The sequence below is a fragment of the Dreissena polymorpha genome, chromosome 1 (assembly GCF_020536995.1).
Source record: "Dreissena polymorpha isolate Duluth1 chromosome 1, UMN_Dpol_1.0, whole genome shotgun sequence".
Taxonomy (NCBI): Eukaryota; Metazoa; Mollusca; class Bivalvia; order Myida; family Dreissenidae; genus Dreissena; species Dreissena polymorpha.
The window spans coordinates 152,696,460-152,720,343 of record NC_068355.1 but is presented as its reverse complement, the minus strand read 5'-3'; the positions used below and the strand labels follow the sequence as shown (position 1 = coordinate 152,720,343).

The following is a 23,884-nucleotide window of genomic DNA, read 5'->3' as shown; positions in this document are numbered from 1 at the left end:
ACAACAAAAGTTTTATTTAACAGCTATTAAATATACACAACAAATAAAATACGTGTTTTAAGGTACAAATGAAAGTTATTCGAATGAGAGCGCTCACTCCTTTTAAGAACAGGTTTACGGTATGTCTGCATGCTCCTTTACTTGGGTTAATTAACCCATTTATGCCTAGTGTCTAGAGAAAAGGCCTTGGCAAACAGCGTAGACCCAGTCTGCACTGTTTGCTTAAAAAAATATGTGATAAATATTCTAAATATAGAAATACATATACTAGACATCCCTAATTTTGAAAAGAAATTGATCCAATATAGAAGGATGGGAGAGTCCACTGGGCATAAGTGGGTTAAAACGGTGTGATTATGAAACCAGGAATTTTAGTTTGTGTACATTATATAAGCACTACCCCTCTTCAAGACCTTTATAGATATTCAATTTAAAGTTGATACCCTTTAAAAGTGTCAACATATACGCCAAACACAATGTAAGTATCAACATATACGCCAAACACAATGCAAGTATAACAACCAATGCACAGCAATAAATCTACAGATAGGGCAGCAAGAGTCGACTTTTTAACGTAAATTCTCCTCTGTAAGTTACAAACAAACAAAAGCTCCAAGGACGGGGACAGATGCCCCCCCCCCACACACACACTAAACTGACCATACCAGTAATCCTATCAGTGTGACTAGAATTAGTCTTTAGTTAAAACATAATTATGCACTTTTGTTCTATCATCGTATATAGTAAATGGGTGAGAATGATATAGAATTATAACTATTGGTGTCACAATGCAGGCCTGTAGCCAGGGTTTTGAAAAGGGGGGTGCGATTTTTTGCCTTCGACAATTTTTATTGAGCATTGAAGTGGCAAAGGGGGTGTGTGGGGGAGGGGATGTTCCTCCTGCAATCGGGGGCTTTGGAGGTCCTCCCCCTAGACAATTTTGAAAATGGAGCTCCTGCATTCTGGTAACTTTTTAACTGTATTTAGAGACTGAAGTTATAGAGCATTTTTATACGAAATTCCATTTTCATTGACCATACTCAGTGACTGATCGACATGAATATGATATAACATACATGTTTTCTCCACCACGTTTTTCAATAACCACCTTTTTCGATCAGTCACAGAAATACATTATTTTATACGGTGTTTAACACGACATTAGTATGCGCTCACACACTTTGTTTACATGTGCAACAGCACATTTATAGAATGTAAACTCAACAATAAGAACGGTATAAAATATCATTATTTATTGGAATCTTGATAAAATTGGTGTGTTTTACCATGTCAACATTCTCCCATTCATTAATCCTGCAAATTAAATAGAAATATTTGACATTTTTTAAAACAGTTGTTTGTCTGCTAATATGGATAGTACCAGAGGTATAGCATTGCTCTAAACGTGCTAATAGTGTATCGTACAACAAACACTGATTAACAAAACTGGGTCTTCTCTAATGTGTATCAATACCAAAAAGAAATCAAAATGGTATAACTGGTTATTTTTTTAAAACTATTTTTAACAAATTAGTTATCTTTTTCTAAACGATATTTCAGAAATATATAACACTTTAGGCTTTATTTAGACCCTATATCCACAAACTACTGTCCCTATGGTCTCAAAGTCCTTAACAATGTATACCAGGACGTTGAAGAAAAAAAAGATGTACTTATATGCCCATTATATGCTCAAGATCCGTCACAGTTGATGAAAATTAAACGTTAACGTCCATCTGATCATATGTTATAACATTTTAAATTCATTTTAACAACTGTTTAAGAATAGGACATTCTTAGTGTCAAGTTTGACATAATTAAAACATTGTGGAAAGTTATGTATGTGGAGCAGAACAGATGCCATTACTTGTTGGTAAACTACAAAAGAAAGCTTCATTGCTTAGTAACAATGATTTGTTTTCTTGTCATTTAACAAAACAAAAAAACTATCATGACTTGAGCATAGCTGATATTTTTTGCTGGAATACCCTTGAGGGGATCCGAAAATGGTTGTACAGGGATATAACAAAAAGACAACTCAGACAGTGTTCTTGTTATAAATCGTGATATAATGCAAAGTTATAAACCAGTGACCCATTAGTCTTCGGCAATAGTCGAAGGATGTTCTTTGATTATAGTCATTTTCGGAAGCTGACATACCATTCCGTAAATTATCATCTAAAATATATTTTATTTTTTATAAGAATTAAGATTATTTATTTAATCAAGTTAATCAAATTGTTTTTTCCAGCCATTTAGATAATTGTTTAAAAAGGTTATTGGACTGGGATTTCAACCCACAATAAGTAGGCTTCAACATTTTGTTATGATATTTATTACAGTTATAGATTTTAATAACGATGACAAAGGTTACAAAACAATCGTTTAGTATCAAATATCTATAATTAAGTATCGATTCTATACGGATTAGAGTGCCAGGTTAATAATTTAGCATTGTACAGAAAACAAATATCTATTTGTAACAAAGATTTCAATTCCATTTTGCAGGGACCGGCTTCTTAGATCTTCTCAAATTTTGCTGTCACAACCTCTCTGTTGATTTCAACAATTTAACGGTTAAAACTTGTAAATAAAAATTACGCGCTATCTTGGAAATGACTTAATCAAGAAATTCATTATATAGTGACCTGTCGGTTGCATAGAATACAACATTATTTTAACGCTTATATACGAAGACTCACTGGGTTCCTGGAAAAAATAAATAACCGTTTTTGCGTCAAATAAATGCAACTTATAGTACAATTTTTTACTCGTCTAAAAACATTTGGTGCGAATGCACCCCCCCTGGCTACAGGTATGCAATGATCGACTAAAATATATAAATCGCTGTTGGATGATGAAGTCCAACCACCGCGCAGATATTTGAATGGAACCAGCAAGGCCATGTGAGAGCAAGGCACGATATATCTGCGTGGAGATTAGAGAACGTCAGCCATAATCATTCTATTTTCCGAAATTTAATTCTTTTATTTAGTAGATCTATATAATCATTGAAAAGAATGAAATTTAGATAAACTCAGTCAGTGGATAGCATCTATGTGTTTTTTAACACAGAACAGAACAGAACAGAATATTTTATTTTAGCTTAAGCATACAGCTCATCGCCATAAACATACATATGCAATAACAGCATGCGTGACAATTATATACAAAACATACATCCTTTTGAGGAAAGATCAATTTAAAAAGTAATGACATACAACATGTTTTAGTGAGAATGTCACATGGATGGGGTTAATACAAAGTGATCATGTAATGTTAACACGAAATTTAATAATTGTTACAAATACAACATTATTCTAAGCTTAATGTCTTTGTGGAAGATATATCATTTATACTACACATATAGCACATCTTCTCGTAGCTTAAAGCATTTTAAACAAAAAATGGCAAGTTTTCTTAACACTATTTTGTTTGAACAATTAAGTAGTTCGATAAACTTGAACATACTAGGTCGTGATCTGTAATACTTTGGAATTAATGTATTCCTAATATCGGCATAATAAGGACATTTAATAACAAAGTGATATTCATCCTCGATATCATTGAGGTTGCATAAAACACATTTGCGTTGATCTCTGACAATGTTCTGGTGTCTACCCGTTTCAATTAATAATTTGTGAGACGACAAACGTAATTTAGCAATAATATTCCTATGTTTTTTATTTTCAACAATATCAAGATACGCAGATCTTTCGAATATTGGTTTCAATTCTTTATATAAAATCATTGAACTAGATGATGTGACACTTGTATTCCAGTTAGTGATATACTGGTCTCGTAATCTGGTTTTAAGTAGCGGTATTAATTGATTAGAGTTCACAGATTCGGGGAATAGCCATACATCGTTAAAACCGGTTTGGTTTAGAATATTCCTTACTTTCGATGACCAATTGTTTGTGTTATTTTTGCGTTCAATTTCTAATCTCTGTGATAATAAAATGTGTTTAAGAATACAATTACCCTCTTTAACAGTATATAATTTCAAAAAGTATTTCACGATCCTGACATATCTGTCTAAATACAAGGGGAATCGACCAACTTCGGCATATAGCGATAATGAGTTTGTTGACATCTTAACATTCAATATTCTTTTACAAAATTTACGATGGGCGCGCTCAATGTTTTCCGCTTTCATAAATCCCCATACCTCACAGTTATAGTTTAAAATTGATGATACATATGCGTTAAATAAATTTAACATGATATGTATAGGTACGTTCATGTCTTTTGTGAGAGTGAACAAAGAATGCATCGCTTTTAAAGCTTTGCCATACAATGTATTTGTTGCGGACGCAAAAGATCCACCGCTTGACATGACAATTCCAAGGTAATTAAAATTGTTAACAATTTCTATTTCTTGACCTTTATATGTCCATATTAATGTTTTACTAATTGTGCCACCTTTTCGGAATACCATGACCTTTGTTTTTTCAATGTTGACCGTTAAATTCCACTTATCGCAGTAGGTTTCTAAATTGTTTAATGATTCTTGAAGACCCTCCGGTGTTTCAGAAAATAAAGCCGCGTCGTCAGCGAATAATAATAGATATATCGATATTTGATCTAGTGTAATTCCGGCGTTTATTCCATTTTGCAAACCGAATTCGATGTCGTTAATAAAGAGGGAAAACAATATGGGCGAGGTTATCTCCCCCTGAAATAAGCCGACGTTACTATTAAATACGTCTGATAATTTACCCATGTGTTTAACCTGTAATTTCACTTCATCGTACATGGATCGAATAAGTGTTAATAGTTTACCGTCGATGCCCACATTAATCATCTTACTCCATAATTGGCCGCGATTGATGACGTCATATGCTTTCCGGTAGTCAATATAACAACAGTATAGCTTACCTTTATTCTGAAACTGTTTTTCTATAAGTGCATTAAGAATAAATATTGCATCGACCGTGCTACAGTTTGGTTTAAAGCCGAATTGTGCATCCGTTAGAATGTCATTCGTTTCTGCCCATTGTTTAAGCCGTTCATTTAATATGCTTGTAAACAATTTCGCAAAACAACTTATTAAAGTAATTCCCCGATAGTTATTTGGATCTGATATGTCCCCACGTTTATGAATTGGTATTATAATACCAGATGACCAGCTGCGCGGAAAACGCTTTTTATCAAGTATGTAGTTAAACAATATTTCTAACGGCCTGACGATTACATCGATTGTTTCAGTAAAATATTCATATATAATATTGTCATGCGCATGAGCTTTATTGTTTTTCAACCGTTTGGTTGCCCTTATAATTTCTTCTGTCGATATAGGATTATCGAGTTCGGGGTAGGAGGGTTCTGTGTTTAACCTATTGTCAAATTCATGCAAAAAAGTATCGGAATCAAACGAGTTTATATTTAGGTCACCTTCGTCCGCTAATTTACTGAAATAATCGTGGAATTCGATTAACGGTATCGTATTTGAGTTTTGTGATGTAGTTTTACGTTTAAATAATTTCCAAAACTCACGGGGTGATTTCCTTCTCATAGTGTTCATATGCTTGCTTAGATCAGTGTTGTACTTTAATTTAGTTTTTCTACAAGTATACTTATAATCCTTTTTCGATGCAATCATTTGTTCTCGTGTACGCTCGTTTTTGTTAAGATTAAACTCGTATATAGCTCTGGTACATTGAGATTGTTTGGTTTTACATTCTTCGTTAAACCACTTTTGTTTATTTTTATCATTATCTATAAACCCTTTACTTTCAAGATTTATATTGCGCTTAAAATACTTTTCTCCTTTAGAATTTAAGTAGTTCGAAAATTCTCCCACTAGGATATCCGGATCAGAGTTTGAATCAATTTGTGATAATAACATGTGTTCCAGATTATGTACATCGCACGAAACATCACGAAGAAAGTCGCATTTGTTCTCGGGTTTCCATTTAAAATAAACAATCGGATTAATATTACTAGTTGAAACAGCGTTATTCGTGCGGAGAGCAAATGTCAGCGGCGCATGGTTCGAGAATTCCGTGAAATCGTTAACGGTAAAATCTAAAATGTCCGTAAAATTGGTGTGCGCAGTTAATAAATAATCAACTAAGCTTTCACCATTATGTGTATAGCACGTTATTTTACCTATATTTTGATCGTTATGTAAACGTCCGTTCACGATACGAATATTAGTCGCTTTACAAATATCTAACAGGTTGTCTCCAAATCGATTTGTAGTAAGGTCACAAGTTGAGCGTGGGATTAAGGTTTCAATATCTGGGACAGTATCAAAATCGGTATCGCTTATATACCTATCATTTTCGATGTAATCGGCTTTATTTCCCGTTCGCGAGTTTGTGTCTCCAGTTAAAAATACCTTTCCTTTGGTTTGATAAAAATTAATATCTAATTCAATAGTTTCAAAAATATCATAAGTATACAAAGAGTGGACAGGGGAATTTTCAGGTGCAATATATATAACACATAAATATACATCTGATTCAATATTAAAAAACATTTTATCTAATTTAAGCCAAACAATGCAATCAATGTCATTTTTTACTAATGTAACACCTTTACGAATATAGTCTTTAATGTAAATCACAATACCACCACTCGAGCGCTTCGCTCTACGGTGTTGTAATCGTCTGTATGAGTGAATAGGCTTACTATAGCCTTTTAGGTCTAAGGTAGAGTCTTTATTTGTCCAAGTTTCAGTAAGACATATAATATCGTGACAGTTAAGAAAAGATGAAAACTTACTATCAGAGCATTTAAACGCTGTTAGTCCTTCCACATTCCATGTGACAATTTTAATGACACCCTCACTAACGTCCTATTCTTTATACACTTGCTTGTTTATATACAGTTTAAAATACTTCCCGTTGTGTCAATTGTTTTACTGATCACCCGTTTATTGTGATATGAATCTAATTTTTCAACATTTAAAGTTATATGAAATTATGGTTTCGCAATAAAGATCTATATTTCATTTCTCTGTACTCTTTATAGAGCTTGATACATTCAGCTGAACAAGCCAATACTCTGTGAAATAATTTTGAATATTAAACTATTTATGTCAAGACAATAGTTTTCAGAGCATTCTATTCAACAGATTGGACTTCAATCTAACTGAAAGGCACACAGTAATGATCGGTGTAATAAGAAGGTCCACATGTGCATGATCTGTAAGCAGTCTGCATTCTGTCTTGAAGATTATATGGTTTAAGCATACACCCTGCAAAAGAAATATACCTTTTTCTGCACGAGATCCTTTATTTTATGTAGGATGTGACCTAGTGACCCCATTTTTAATAGGAGCCATCTACTGTCCAAGGCTAATGATCATGGAAAGTTTCAAGGCTATCGGTGACTCAGTTGAAAAGTTATTGCTCGGAAACGATTTCACACTTAAAGTGACAGTGACTTTGACCTTTGATCTATTGACCCCATTTCAATTGGGACCATCTACTTTCGAAGGCCAATGTACTAGTACATGGGAAGTATCAAGCTAATTGGTCCCTCTGTAATTAATTGGAAACAATGCTCACTCTTCAAGTGACAGTGACCTAGTGAACCCAATTTCAAAAGGGGTCATCTACTGGCAAAGGCCAATGCATATCTGAAGTGTCAAGCCAATTGGTCCCAGCAAAACAATATACCCCTGCTTTTTCGCAGAGGGGGAATAATTAGTCAAGGCAATAACTCCAAAATTAATGTGAGTAACAGTATTGACATGACGCCTTATCAGTGATCGCTCCGCCCACTTAATCACGTGGCTCAGCGATAAGAAAACCTAGACAAGCTAACACCAAAATGGCTTCTTTTCCTATATACTGCATATAGATTTACGCGATATTCCGGATGATTTTATGGACTTGTTTAACACCATATTACACTTGTAAAGGGGCTGATGCCATTTAGTTATTCTGCAAATGCAAAAAATATACGATTAAAGAGAAAATCAGCTATTTATAACGGGTAAATCGGTACATTAAACACGCTCTCAAACGCTTGCGCGCTTACCGAAATCGAACCCGTTATTACGTGTAATGGTGGTATTTGCAATAAATTAACACTTCACCGGTATTTATCCGTGTAATTAACAAAATTATTACCGAAACATTCCCCCCTTCCCGTGTATTTGACACGAAATAGCGCTTTATAACTGGGAATTCGGTGAAGTTTTACGCGCTTTCTGACGCCGGGTGGGTACCTCAATCCCACATGTTATTGCGTGTAAAAGTGATATAAATCATATTAAACATTGCTTATGGGACATTTATCAATCACTATAATTTAAAGCGCAAAAACAACACAGTAAGTTTGGACATTGTCTGATATAAAATTAGCGTTGTACGAAATGGAATACGGTCGGGCTATTGTAAATTAATAAGGCTACCAATATCAGACGCTCGCGCAGGTACCGACTTCCCCGAAGTTACCGCATTTATTGGTTAACTAATATCAGTAATAATAACTCTTTTACAATAGCATTTATCGATACGTCTTTATTAAAATAATAAATTGGTTTTCATTTGTTTCTGACACACACAGAAACGCGATTTTTAACGGGGATTTCGTAAAGTTACACGAATTGGGTACCAAAATTCTCAAATATTTTACATGCACACGTGACATCATACATGTACTTAATAATGCTTAGTTATCGCTTATATGACATTTCAAGTTTGTGAAATAAATTAATGTTCTATAAAGGGGATCTCGGTAATTCTTGAAGCTTCCACTCGCTCTTGTCAAGACCGCCTTGCCGCGTTGGATATAAATTTACTTCATCTAACTTATCTTTCTGGATACCAAATGTCAGAGTTGCATTAACCCTTTTTACACCGTTTTTGCCATATTTCATTTCCGTTTTTTAATACGAACAAAATAAACGAAACTCGTTTAAAAATGAGATCTAGGCATTCGAGCTCCTAGTGTGGATTAAAAGCGTTTATTGGTGACACCACATGACTGCAACTGTGTAGATACCGTTAATAAGATAATTTATCACATGTCACCTTCAAATAACATGTATGATGTCAATTAAGTGCATTACTATCAGAGTAATAAAACACACCATGAATAAGGCTTCATGCTGGGATTTATTTCTCTTTAAGTAATGCAGATGAACCTCGCTTCTGACCTAGTAACTGATAAAACTATTTAAAAAAAGTGAAATATTATGTGATAATCAGATCGATAACATAAACTATTTAAATCTGCTAGTATATCCGATAAAAATATATTATAATTGTCTTTGACAGGGTTGACGTTCAGTTGTTCGTGGTGACGACCGCATGTATTTATACATCCCGTACACTTCTCAAGTTCTCTTTTCGGCTTTGGAAACGATATAAATTATCTAAATGTCACCAACTAATCTTTCAGGATATCGATTGTCCGAGTTACATAATCCCCATTGACACCGTTTAACCATTTTTAATCGATTTTTTACAGAGGAAAACAAAAACTCGTTGGAATAAAAGTGAACCTAAACATGTAGCTTGTCTAGAAAATGGCGGACAGGTCGTTGCTAAGCAGGTGCGCCCGATTAATCGATCGCTGATTGGTGGATCAATTTTAGTGGGCGGAGCGATCATAGATAAGGCGTCATGTCAATTTGAGGACTACACTGCCCCTAAATGAGATACCTATTTATTTGTTAGTTGACACTTGTTTTAGTTTTCGTGATGATTTTAATTACAATAAACAAAAGGCATGTTGTTACAGAACATAAGTGTTATAAAAAGGGGCACTTCTTTTGTAACAACTTAATATAATGAGGAACGATGCCTGTTAGGTTGAATGTTTTACGTTTTAAATTGTAGGACAAACTTTTTTGTTGTGTTTTTTTATTTATTTTTTGTTACTTAGTTCACCTAGTCTAACTGTATAGTCATATTACATCACTGCAATGTTTTCCAACACACATTTTTTCCTGGAATAGATTGTTTACAAGTTCTAAATGCACATACTATTGCCAGTAACTAAAGATTGCCCTTATTGAATCAGACTCAAGAGAAGAATGGCCGTTAAAAGAATTTCATTACAAATCCCCCACAAATTATGTGACCCAACCAGGCAAATAACCCGTAATCCTCTGATATATAACTCAGTGCTTTACCAAACGGAGCTTACCTGTCTGTCAACGAACAGAATTACAAACAGATATCCATGGCGATTCCACGAGCATAAACCCTTGGAATATGTAAAGGGGGGAAAACAACAAAAACAAATTCTAAAGAAATAATACAAACCAAAGAATACAAAAATAAACAATATTGCAGTAAATATCCCACCAACATCCTTATCAGCCTATTTAACTATGAATCGGTCACCATACAAAGTTAATGATGATCCATGTGTATAGAATGTCACAGGAACAATTTTAAAAGTTCACATAAATATTACATGTCTATGGTTTGCCAGAAATGTTTGATATTTCAAAAACCAGCAACATTGACAGTATTTAAATATAAGATATTGATCACAAACCGTTTTAAAGAAAGTTAAGTTTTGCCTCCTTGTAACATTATCGAGATTTAAAAACAAAGAAAACAAAAAGGAAAACAAAACATACTAGAGTTAATTGTTAATATATAATTCAAACTGTCAATGCTCAAGTGTGATTAATACTAAATAGTAACAGAAGTTAACAATATGAACTAAGTGGGAACTAACTTTAAAGGGCAAAAATTAAACAAGAATAATTTTAATCATTCTGATATGATTAAATGGAAAGTCAATTTGATAGGCAACCTTATTTAGCAGCATAAAAATTATTACATAAATTAATATCACAAGTAACTACAAATAAATAAATTAAAAAAGCTTTGAATATAAATAACCACCGATACATGTATCCTGAACCTAAAAAAACATGTTTTTCTAAACATTTTTTTAACAATTGTTTTAAAGCCCCTTCAACACTCAAAATCTACTAATTTTTCGTAACATATTTCGGAAAAAAAGTTTACACCTACTGGTAAATGGTCCTTATAGCAATAGCAAAATTTTTAACCCTAGATGATTGTGGTCTAATAACATATACTTAATGAGATACAATTTGCTTGATTTTATTTTTTGTGTGACAATATTTTTCATGTGAATTTCCTGCTATGATATTTTTGCTACAAGCAGCTCACGAGAAACACGTCGTGTGTTTCCTTTTAAATGTTTGGATATCGATGTGGGAAATTGGCATTAAATATATTGTCACACAAAAAAAAAAATGAGCATTTTATATCTCGCTAAATCTATGTTAGCATCTACACATCTAACTTAATTTTTTTGGCTATTGCTAAAAAGAACAAAGATTTTTTTATGAATTAACTATATTTTATGAAATATTAGTTTATTTTGAGTGTTTATGGGGCTTTGATATTTGTTATATTCATTAACAACCATATTTCTTAGTGTAGTACTTCTAATATATTCATACACATTCACATACAAAACTATTTTCCCGTGGATTAACACCGATACATGAACCCATTTTTTCATGCAGTTGAACACCAATATAACCCTTTACCACTTAGATACGTATTTTGACGCATGTGTAGTCCCTTAGAAAGTTACATTAAATAAAAGACTTTTCTGACTAGAATTAAGTTTTAAAAGCCTCATTTACAACCCTTAGATACTGATAAGCAGCAAACAGCATAACACCTGAACAGAGTGCGAGTAAATTGCAGGCAGTTCTGGTTTAGCACATAGCCATTTTCACTTTGCTTCTGAGTGGGAAAGAGATAAGACCTCAATTTTCATGTAGGTTTATGTAGGTGTACATGCCCCTAGTTTTCATGTTGGTCAACAACAATATTTGAACCCAATTTTCCTGTAGGAAAAGATAAAGGCCCCGACCCAAACGAGAATTTCTTGCAAATGAAGCAATTTTCACCTTATTGCAAGCTTTCTTTGGGAAATATCTTCCCACTTTTTCTGTTCTGTTGATAATTTTTCTCCAAAATGGAAGACCAGGCCCTTTCCCCAAATCAAGAAACAAGCTCTCCTGAAGGTCGACTCCAATACTTCATCCCAATTATCATGAAGGTTTACACCAAAACATCAACCCCATTAATTGTTCATGCAGGCTAATATATAATATATCAATCCAAATTGTCATGTACACTAACATCAAAAAACAACACAGAAATGCACTTACCACTTCATTATAGCTATAAGCCATATTACAAATTGATTTCCCATACTTTATCAAACATTTATAAAACATCACACACACAAAAGCAATGCTTTTTACACCAATACAACAACCCAGAACCTTAGAGAAGAAAAAAATGTTTAGAAAATTGCGAGTCTTTGGCATTAGAAAGGTGGATTAAAAACAGAAAAATATTTGTTGCAAAATTACAGATTAGAATAAATGAACATCAAACACAGAGAAGAATGGTTGATTGTGCTACATTCCTTGAAAAATAAAAACAATGGTGTTTTCAGTTACAACAATATATCGAAGGCATGTAATTATACTTCAGAAATATTTTTTTTAATTCAATAAGGCAGTGTTGCTTTGTTCAACAAATTTCATCACCCTTGTTCAAATATATGTTAAAATTTATATATTAATATAATAATATATATATATATACACATATTTGTATTTCTACAGCATTTCTACCGATTTTTCAGAATGGTTTGAAATACTTAATTACTGCATTCCAAACATAACGTATAGTATATATATGTTTATCGATTTATATAATATTAATTCTAGAGACTACCCCAATTCTACCAAGTTGAGCAACAAAACAAAAGATGGATGCACACAAACTAAAAATTACAGTTCTTACTAAAAAAAACACATAAATGTTATGAGTCTACGCTGAAAACATTATTAAAGAATGCTGACCAATTTAATACATATTCATGAATACCACAAAAAAGGAAGAAATTCAAAGGTTATTTTATGTACAACGGATTTCAAATATAGATGGTTTTGCACAGGGCAATAAAAAATAAATCATGAAGTACTTTCATTGATGAGTAATGGATAACAACATCACACAATACACTTCAATCTAAAAATGTATCATATGTTTCAACTTAGACCACACAACTGTTGCTAACTGCTTGAGAGAATCGCCCATTTAGTCTCCACTTTTCATATTAAGTCCAGGAATGTCCTGCAATGGAAATGTAACATTTGTAAATAATATTGCTTTTTAAAGGGTCACAGGATAATCTTCATACAAGGCATTTGTTTCTTAAGTTTTCATTAATGTATTCAAGCCTTGCAATTTATGTCGTGTAATAATGTATTTATGCTTGCTAAAACTCAGTAGGTATTTTTATATCAGAAGGGAGATATCCTGTTAAGTCTAGACTAATCTAGTCCTTTAGCAAAGTCAGATTTAAATCATGCAGATACTAAATAAACAAGAGATCCGTAGACAGAGACGGATGCCCCCCCCCCCCCCCCCCCCCACTCTTCAAACAGTGCCTTGACACCAATCACTCAATTCTTTGATCAAACAGAAACCAATTAACACTAAATGTCACAGCGACTTAAACGTTTGAACTAGTAACACCAATGTCTAAAGGGGTCATTTACTGTCCAAGGTCAATGCACATGTGAAGTATCAAGCTAATCAGTCAGTTTGTTGGCAAGATATTGATCTAAAATGATTTTCATACTTATTGAGACAATGACTTGACCTTTGACCTAGTGAATCCAATTTCAATAGGGATCATCTACTGTCCAAGGCCAATTAACATGGGAAGTATCAAGCCAATCAGCAAATTTGTGTTCTAGTAATTGATGGGAAATGATTTAACAATTATAGTCTGACAGTGACCTTGACCTTTAGTTTAAACCTATTAATTTTAGCTCGATTGCAGCGAAAGCCTGAGGCTTATATAAACGCTCTTGAGTCCGTTTCTTGGGCCTAGAACCAGTACTTGGTGTCTTTGGGAGAGATCTAAAGAACACTCCAACGGTGGGGATCGAACCCATGACCTACCGGTCGCTAGGCGGACAACCTATCAATTACACCATGGCGACCCAATGACCTTTGACCTAGAGACCCCATTTTAAATACGGGCCATCTACTGTCCAACACCAATGCACCTGAAAAGTATCAAAGTATCTGTCCCTCAATTTCACAAGTTATTGATCGGACACAATGCTCACTCATAGTGTGACAGTGTCCTTGACATTTGGCCTAGTGAGCCCAATTTCAATTAGGGTCATGATCTACTTGCAAAGGCCAACACTCGCGGGAAGTGTCAAGCCAATTGATTTGTTCACAAGTTCTTGATCAAACTGGTCTACTGACAGACCGACCGACAAACCATACGCCATCCAGCAAAACAATACACCCCCTCTTCTTCAAGGGTGGCATAAAAACACAAGTGGAAAAAAAATAAAAAAATTGAAAGCAATTACGTTTTAGCCAGACAGTTTTATATTTTATAACAGACAATAAATGTATTCTACATAAGCACAAATTAAAATTTCTCAATATAAAACCCACTAAGTATGTATCATATTCATTCATAATATTAAATAGATCATTATTAATACAAGTTTATTGCTTTTATATGAGTAACACAGCAAAATAAATGCAGACAAATAAGTTATTGATATTTCATATTTATTGTTTTTATGACTTCAGAATGGCAATTTCAAGAAAGACTAAAAAGGTCTGTCACAGTATGTGATATACGTCTGAAAGGCCTATGTTTGAAAGAAACAATCCACTTTTCACTTAATAAATAACTGGTAAAATGAGTCACGTTCTGAGAAAACTGGGCTTAATGCTTGTGCGTAAAGTGTCGTCCAACACTTTATGCACATGCATTATGCCCAGTTTTCTCAGAACGCGACTCAAACATTCTTGCCATCATACACCATGGTAATTTTGTACAACCGGTCGCATCACAGGGAATACAAATCAGAAGTATACTGACAGAAAAAAGTTTAGCTACATGTGTTCACATGCATAAAAATATTGACAAATTAAAATTGTTTCCAATTTATTTTTTAATATTGAAAGATTAACCATTAAGCCACATTTCTGTATCAAAACAAATTCATATCTTCAAGTTCATCTGGTCAAAAATGTTACATGAATTTCGGCATATCATAATCCAATGTCACATATTGTCAATATCTGTTATGGCCTCCCGCTTTAGCAATAACTGCCATGCATCTTCGTCTCATGCTGCCAAAAAGGTCACGTATGACTCCTAGAAGGGATCCTAGCCCACCCTCTCTGAAGGGCCCGCTCAAGGTCGTTTACGTTGTCGACGTCATGACGTTTACGTACTCTTCGGCACAACACGTCCCACATGTGTTCAATTGGAGAAAGGTCTGGAGATCTGGCAGGCCAATCCAGTGTTACAATATGGTTTTGTTGTATTACAGCTCGTGTATGATGTGCAGTTTGAGGATGGGCATTATCCTGTTGAAATATGCAGGCGTGTCCGTGGCGTATGAAAGGTACAACAATAGGTCTGATGATCTTGTCGCAATATCGAACGGATGTGAGTGTCCCGGGGACGTGAACAAGGTCTGTTTCTTGACTGGTGACTGATGCCACCCCACATCATAACACTGCCACCTCTGTATCTGTCCTGTTCCTTAACGTTGGCGTCATGAAACCGTTTGCCACTACGCTGCCAAACCCTCACTCTTCCATCACAAAATCAACGGTGAATCTGGATTCGTCTGTGAATAAAACATTGTTCCAGTCGGTACGTGTCCATCGCTGATGAAGTATTGTCCAGTTGAGCCTTTCCTGGTGGTGGCGTTGTGACAACGGCACCTCAACGTAGTGTCTGTAGGCACGTAATCATGACGCTCGCAATCGGTTGCGCACAGTCCTATTGCAAACGAGCGTCCCTGTAGTGTTGTACAGCCTAGCGGCAATCTTACCACTCGTCTAAAATAAATGTCGCCTCGATGACGTCACTATGTTATTGTTTTCACGTTGGGTGGTCTTTTTAGGCCTGCTGGAGCAAGGTCGGTTTTTAGCGCTTCCAGTTTGCTGATATCATGTCCTTAGGCGACTTACAGTACATCTATGGACATCAAAGTGATTGGCGACGTCATTTACAGGCATGCCAGCAACAAGCATTCCAAGCGCTTGTTGATGTCTTTCCAACTTCAGTCCTGGATCACGTCCCATTTGGAATATCAAATTTTTTATCCGGCTTTCTTTATGTCACTCATCTACCAATCTACACATTTAAATCGTTTTTACAAAGCATAAATTGCTGTGCACATGCACAACGTGGTTTTATGTTTTTCGGCTCGTATGCTTTCAAGGAACAGTATTACACACGAAAACATATTGAACCGATTTAAGGATCAACACCCCAACGAAATGCAAAGATAAACAAAGCCCAAGGTTATACCGTAACATTAACCATGTAGCTTGACTTGATTTCGTCAGTATATTATTAAAATGCTCTAAGGTATTTGAATGTCACAGAGTGGAAACAATACTTTATAGTTTTTGACCTTCAATTGAGATAAATACACCTAGTCATAGAATATATCCTAGGGAATACTTATGCAAAGAAATATTAAAATCATCAGAGAAATTGAAAACTTAGAGAACTTAATTAAAAGTTCATGACATTTGACCTTAATATTTAACCTTGAACATTGGCAGAGGTGCATGGGAGTAACAGAGGGGCATGGGAGTAACAGAGGGGCATGGGAGTCACAAGAGGAAAATTGTATGGCCAAGTAGAATAATAATCTGTTGACATCTAAGAACAGAATTGTGTAGCTTTAATCAATAAGTTTATTCTTGATTTTTCAAACTCACACTTATTAATCTAATTGGGTTTCAATAAGTCACACAGTTTACATTTAAACAAGAGAACCATTATTTACTGGCTCCCTAACCTCAGTTCTTTCTACAACTGTCACTTTTATGGCACAAATAATTTCCTGAATGTGACTTAAAACAATTAAAAACAAGGGCTGTTTGTAAAACATGCCTGCCCCCATATGGGCTGTCAGTTGTAGTGGCAGCCATGATGTGAATATGTTTTTTGTCACTGTGATCTTGACCTTTGACCTAGTGACCTGAAAATTAATAGGGGTCATCTGCCAGTCATGATCAATGTACCTATGAAGTTTCATGATCCTAGCTAGGTGTAAGCATTCTTGAGTTATCAACCACAAAACATTTTACTATTTCGAGTCACTGTGACCTTGACCTTTGACCTAGTGACCTGAAAATCAATAGGGGTCAATGAAGTTTCATGATCCTAGGCATAAGCATAAATGAGTTATCATCCGGAAACCATTTACTGTTTCGAGTCACTATGACCTTGATCTTTGACCTAGTGACCTGAAAATCAATAGGGGTCATCTGCCAGTCATGATCAATGTACCTATGAAGTTTCATGATCCTAGGCCTAAGCATTCTTGAGTTATCATCCGGAAACCATTTTACTATTTCGAGTCACTGTGACCTTGACCTTTGATCTAGTGACCTGAAAATCAATAGGGGTCATCGGACGTCATGATCCATGTACCTATGAAGTTTCATGATCCTAGGTCTAAGCGTTCTTGAGTTATCATCCGGAAACCATCTGGTGGTCGGACGGACCGACGGACCGACATGTGCAAAACAATATACCCCCTCTTCTTCGAAGGGGGGCATAAATATTTCTTTGTAGCAGATATATGATAACAACTATCAACTTTAAACTAAATTTAACTGGCTGCCAATCAAACTTGATTCTGGTTCATAAAATTACAATTGAAAGAAGCCCATGGCAAATACCTCCTTACATAAACCTACATTGTATCTATGCGATTTTTCATTTGACTCAGTCAGGTTAGGAGATAGTCGAGACCACTTATGAGACCTGCAATCCTTGCATGACTTTATAGCTGACAGGGAAGCTCCACTGGCCGCATATGGCATAAGACCTGTTTTGCATGACGCTGTTCATTTTATATGATATGTAGATGTAATGAGGGTTCATTTGCTGCTGTTACACAAGTACGCATTTATGAGGTGTTAATGGAGGTTATATGGAGAAACAAAGTGTGTTTCACAACCCATGTACATTTTACACTCATTTAAATGAGGGAGATTTTAAATCAAAGCTGCTATTTCCAGCTATAAATAAATTACTAAAATATTTTAAATTATGTTGCACACACTGATAATTTTTAACAGACTACCCCAAGTTTAATAGAAGAGAATGAAGATAGTTCAAGGTATTGTAAATTTCCCTTCTAACACCTATATAAGCTGGTGTCATATAACTGCTTCAATATCTACTACTGAAGTCAAAAGATACAGGTGAACCTTCTAAAGTTCTTAATGCAGAATGATAAATAGTGAATACATTAAATACTGTGTACAAGGTGTTAAACAATTTGATAACTTGTTATATAAAAAGTATAAACTATGTGTTAAACAAAATGACATGGTTGGCACCAGATAACATAACAATAACCATATACGTGTTTACTGCAATAAAAGCTGTTAGTTCACATTGTGACCATAAATTAAGACTTATTTTTGTAACTGAAAACAAACTATTGAAGTTGTGCATGAAATGGAAAGCAAAAACTTTGATACTGACCAGCATGATATTTGGGAGCAAATTAGCAGAAAACAATTATATATTTTATTTTTGACTAATTAACATTAAAGAATCATTAGCCAAATTGAAAGATGTTTTTTTATCAGCCATTTGTTGAACACCCATTTTCAAGGGTTCTGCCATAAGCCAAACTTCAAAACATGCAATAATGACAGTTATCTAATTGTCAAATGATGTCACAATTGGTTTCCAATACCTGTAACATGTAAGATCAATTGGTTTCAGTAAGCCAGATGTTGTCATGGAAACTATTCGCTCTCCTACGCCAGCATACAAATGTTATTTATGGTCCTCACAAAAAAGTATAACAAAGTGACTTTCTCAGTTTAGTCTGTTAAAAAATAATGAAGAAAAAAAATAATATTATGAGATAGAGACAGAATACACCTAAAAGCACTTATTTTATTGTCAAGTTACTTTTTTTATCAATCTAAAAAGAAACATTTTTTCCCCCCCCTATCAGCATTGTGAATTTATTTTCACTTGTAAAGCCTGTAAAAGAACATGAAATTTTTACAGATATCAACTAATTAACTTTCATTCTTTTAATTGTTTAATTCACTTTAACTTTGCAAAGTGAAAGTTTTTCATGAACCTTTCACAAGGATTTGAATTTTTTTTCATTAAGATTCTTTTATCCACTGGCATACAAGTTTTATGAAATTACATGTATAAGGCTTTCCATCTGGTCTTGAACTCTTTGTTATAAGCTAATTAAAGCAACTGTCCTTTATCAAGGCCACAAGAATGTTGATAACATGGTTATAAATTACTAAATACTGTGATGACAACCATACATCAGACTTACTCACACAATAAGGTGCTTAAAAGAAAAGGCTGATAAATTCAGTTTGTACTTTTAGATAAGCAGGTTTGGATACCTTGAAGAGCTTTAGACTTTAAATAAATATAATAAACAAGGGCTGTTTGTAAAACATGCATGCCCCCCATATGGGCTGTCCGGTGTAGTGGCAGCCATTGTGTGAATACGATTTTTGTCACTGTGACCTTGACCTTTGACCTAGTGACCTGAAAATCAATAGGGGTCATCTGCGAGTCACGATCAATGTACCTATGAAGTGTCATGATCCTAGGCAAAAGCGTTCTTGAGTTATCATCCGAAAATCATTTTACTATTTCGGGTCACCGTGACCTTGACCTTTGACCTTGTGACCTCAAAATCAATAGGGGTCATCTGCAAGTCATGATCAATCTAGCTATGAAGTTTCATGATCCTAGGCGTATGCGTTCTTGAGTTATCATTGAAAACCATTTTACTATTTCGGGTCACCGTGCCCTTGACCTTTGACCTAGTGACCTCAAAATCAAAAGGGGTCATCTGCGAGTCATGATCAATGTACCCATTAAGTTTCATGATCCTAGGCGTATGCGTTCTTGAGTTATCATCCGGAAACCATTTTACTATTTCGGGTCACCGTGACCTTGACCTTTGACCTAGTGACCTCAAAATCAATAGGGGTCATCTGCGAGTCATGATCAATGTATCTATGAAGTTTCATGATCTTAGGCCCAAGCGTTCTTGAGTTATTGTCTGACAACCACCTGGTGGACGGACCGACAGACCGACATGAGCAAAGCAATATACCCCCTCTTCTTCGAAGGGGGGCATAATAAACAATCAGTCTATTTCAGTCTGTTAAAATATTTTTGTTTCTTTGCATTTTCTATCTATCCTTTGAGATTTGATTAAAAAACAACATGCAGAATATTTTCAAATAGCTGATAAAATTAACCATTGACAATAATTCATTTTGATACAATCATAATTATGCAATATTCCATTGCAACCCGTGATTGTTTTAGCCGTACACTTTGACATTTGTATTGTTTTTAAATGTTACAAGTTTTGTTCAAATGCACTTTATTTATTTACAAACGCCTGCTTTATTTTGTGTTATGTTCAGTGCAGACAAGTAGAAATATGAATATATCTTTTGTAATTCTATCCAACTTTAAAGGTGCTTATAAATCATTACACCAATCCATGCAGTCCAGTATCTCCACAGATGGAGACACTTGTGCGGTTTAAAAATTTCAAACAAAACACAACAATCCCATCTGCAACAACTGATAATAATCCTCTATAAATTCATCTCTTGACTATTCAAGAATGTTAACATGACCAATAAATTACAACCTTACCTTGTGTAAAGTTTTAAAAGTTAACATTTACCTCCTGTGGCCAATGATATCTTACCCCTAACCTTAGGCTTGCAAAAAAAACACTTTTAACAGAAAATATGTTTTTGTTCTACAATCCTATATTGCATAGTCACCATAGAGACACAGACCATAAAAACAGACCGTACTGAATAAGCAAGCATTTGTTGAATTTTTTATTGACTTTGTTGTTGACATCACTTTTATGAAGTTAAAAATCAAGGTTTGTAATAAAGCAAGTCGCACGAGCTAATTAGTGCAAGGTGAGAGTAATTTATTTCATTTTTCCTTTGTACTTTTTGTAAAACATTTAAAGAAGACATAGATATTAACAAATCTTTGAACAAGTCCTTATTAACTAGTGTCCTGAAAATCAATAGGGGTCATCTGCCAGTCATGATCAATGTACCTATGAAGTTTTATGATCCTAGCCATAAGCGTTCTTGAGTTATCATCCGGAAACCATTTTACTATTTCAGGTCACCGTGACCTTGACCTTTGATATAGTGACCTGAAAATCAATAGGGGTCAACTGCGAGTCATGATCAATCTACCTATAAAGTTTCATGATCCTAGGCATAGCGTTCTTGAGTTATCATCTGGAAACCATTTTACTATTTCAAGTCACCGTGACCTTGACCTTTGACCGAGTAACCTGAAAATCAATAGGGGTCATCTGCCAGTCATGATCAATGTACCTATGAAGTTTCATGATCCTAGGCATAAGCGTTCTCGAGTTATCATCCGGAAACCATTTTACTATTTCGGGTCACCGTGACCTTGACCTTTGACCTAGTGACCTGAAAATCAATAGGGGTCATCTGCCAGCAATTATCAATCTACCTACGATGTTTCATGATCCTAGGCATAAGCGTTCTTGAGTTATCATCCGGAAACCATTTTACTATTTCGGGTCACTGTGACCTTACCCTTTGACCTAGTGACGTGAAAATCTTATTACTTCCCTTAGATTTGTATTTTTGACCGTAGACCTTGAAGGATGACCTTGACCTTGACCTTTTACCACAATGTGTTTGTCAGAAACACAATTCCGCCTACTGCGCCGCTTTGATTTATTTAACAAAAATATATAATTTGGCAAGTCAGATAATTATGTCCATTTAAGCTTATTACTTCCCTTGGATTTGTTTTTTCGACCTTGTGACCTAGTTTTTGACCTGACATGACCCATATTCGAACTTGACCTAGATATTGTCTTGTCTATTACAACTTCTGACCAAGTTTCGTAAAGATCGGATGAAAACTATTTGAAATAGAGAGGGGACACGAAAAGTGTGACAGACTGACAGACTTACAGACGGACAGTGTAAAAACTATATACCCCCTAAAAATAAAATAAATACATGTATAATATAAGATGAACAAAAGTTTCAATTTGGGAAAGGTTAAATTACATTTTAAATACAGGTAAGCAAGGAATTACTTAAAATCTTTTGATTAATATTGAATATAAGTATACAAAGACATTATGATGTGTGCACTAGGGTTAACATTTTGGTTGAAACATATCAAGTCTTTTCAGCTTATAAAACAGAGAAAAACAAAAGACATTAAAATCGTTTTGGTAAATAAACATGTATATTTCAATGATTATATAACAAATAGTGACCTGAAAATCAATAGGGGTCATCTGCCAGTCATGATCAATGTACCTATGAAGTTTCATGATCCTAGGCCTAAGCGTTCTCGAGTTATCATCCGGAAACTATTTTACTATTTCGAGTCACTGTGACCTTAAACTTTGACCTAATGACCTGAAAATCAATAGGGGTCATCTGCCAGTCATGATCAATGTACCTGTGAAGTTTCATGATCCTAGGCCTAAGCGTTCTCAAGTTATCATCGGGAAACCATCTGGTCGACGGACCGACATGTGCAAAAAAAATATAGCCCTCTTCTTCGAAGGGGGGCATAATAAAATGCCTTCAAAGGCAGCTCACCTGCCAAAGGAATAAAGGTATAACTTTTTGGTATGTGATCTTTAAAGGGTCCTTTTAACAGATTTTGGCATGGATTGAAGTTTATCATTAAATGCTTTTATATCGATAAATGAGAAAATTGGATCTAAAAAGCTTAACTTAAACTAGTGACCTGAAAATCAATAGGGGTCATCTGCGGGTCACGATCAATGTACCTATGAAGTGTCATGATCCTAGACAAAAACGTTCTTGAGTTATCATCCGAAAATCATTTTACTATTTCGGGTCACCGTGACCTTGACCTTTGACCTTGTGACCTCAAAATCAATAGGGGTCATCTGCAAGTCATGATCAATCTACCTATGAAGTTTCATGATCCTAGGCGTATGCGTTCTTGAGTTATCATCCGAAAACCATTTTACTATTTCAGATCACCGTGACCTTGACCTTTGACCTAGTGACCTCAAAATCAATCGGGGTCATCTGGGAGTCATGATCAATCTACCCATGAAGTTTCATGATCCTAGGCGTATGCGTTCTTGAGTTATCATCCGGAAACCATTTTACTATTTCGGGTCACCGTGACCTTGACCTTTGACCTAGTGACCTCAAAATCAATAGGGGTCATCTGCAAGTCATGATCAATTCACCCATGAAGTTTCATGATCCTAGGCGTATGCGTTCTTGAGTTATCATCCGGAAACCATTTTACTATTTCTGGTCACCATGACCTTGACCTTTGACCTAGTGACCTTAAAATCAATAGGGGTCATCTGCGAGTAATGATCAATGTACCTATGAAGTTTCATGATCCTAGGCCCAAGCGTTCTTGAGTTATCGTCTGACAACCACCTGGTGGACGGACCGACAGACCGACCGACCGACAGACCGACATGAGCAAAGCAAAATACCTCTTCTTCGAAGGGGGGCAAAAAAAACAAACAAGGGCTGTTTGTAAAACATGCATGCCCCCATATCACTGTCAGTTGTAGTGGCAGCCATTGTGTGAATACCTTTTTTCTCACTGTGACCTTGACCTTTGACCTAGTGATCTGTAAATCAATAGGGGTCATCTGCCAGTCATGATCAATGTACCTATGAAGTTTCATGATCCTAGGCATAAGCGTTCTTGAGTTATCATCCGTAAAACATTTTTCTGTGTCGAGTCACCCTGATCTTGACCTTTG

General features: G+C 35.1%; 1 protein-coding gene across 3 annotated transcripts in view; it reads right to left on the bottom strand.

Moving 5' to 3' along the window:
* Nucleotides 1–10,205: 10,205 nt before the first annotated feature.
* The window catches only part of LOC127856300 (P2X purinoceptor 4-like), a 54,719-nt gene continuing 41,040 nt past the window's right edge, over nucleotides 10,206–23,884 (bottom strand). For all 3 annotated transcript variants that reach the window (XM_052392431.1, XM_052392424.1, XM_052392441.1), the window contains one exon: nucleotides 10,206–13,118. In XM_052392431.1, coding sequence (XP_052248391.1) covers nucleotides 13,083–13,118 — 36 coding nt within the window. In that variant the 3' untranslated portion in view covers nucleotides 10,206–13,082. The remainder of the gene's footprint in view (nucleotides 13,119–23,884) is intronic.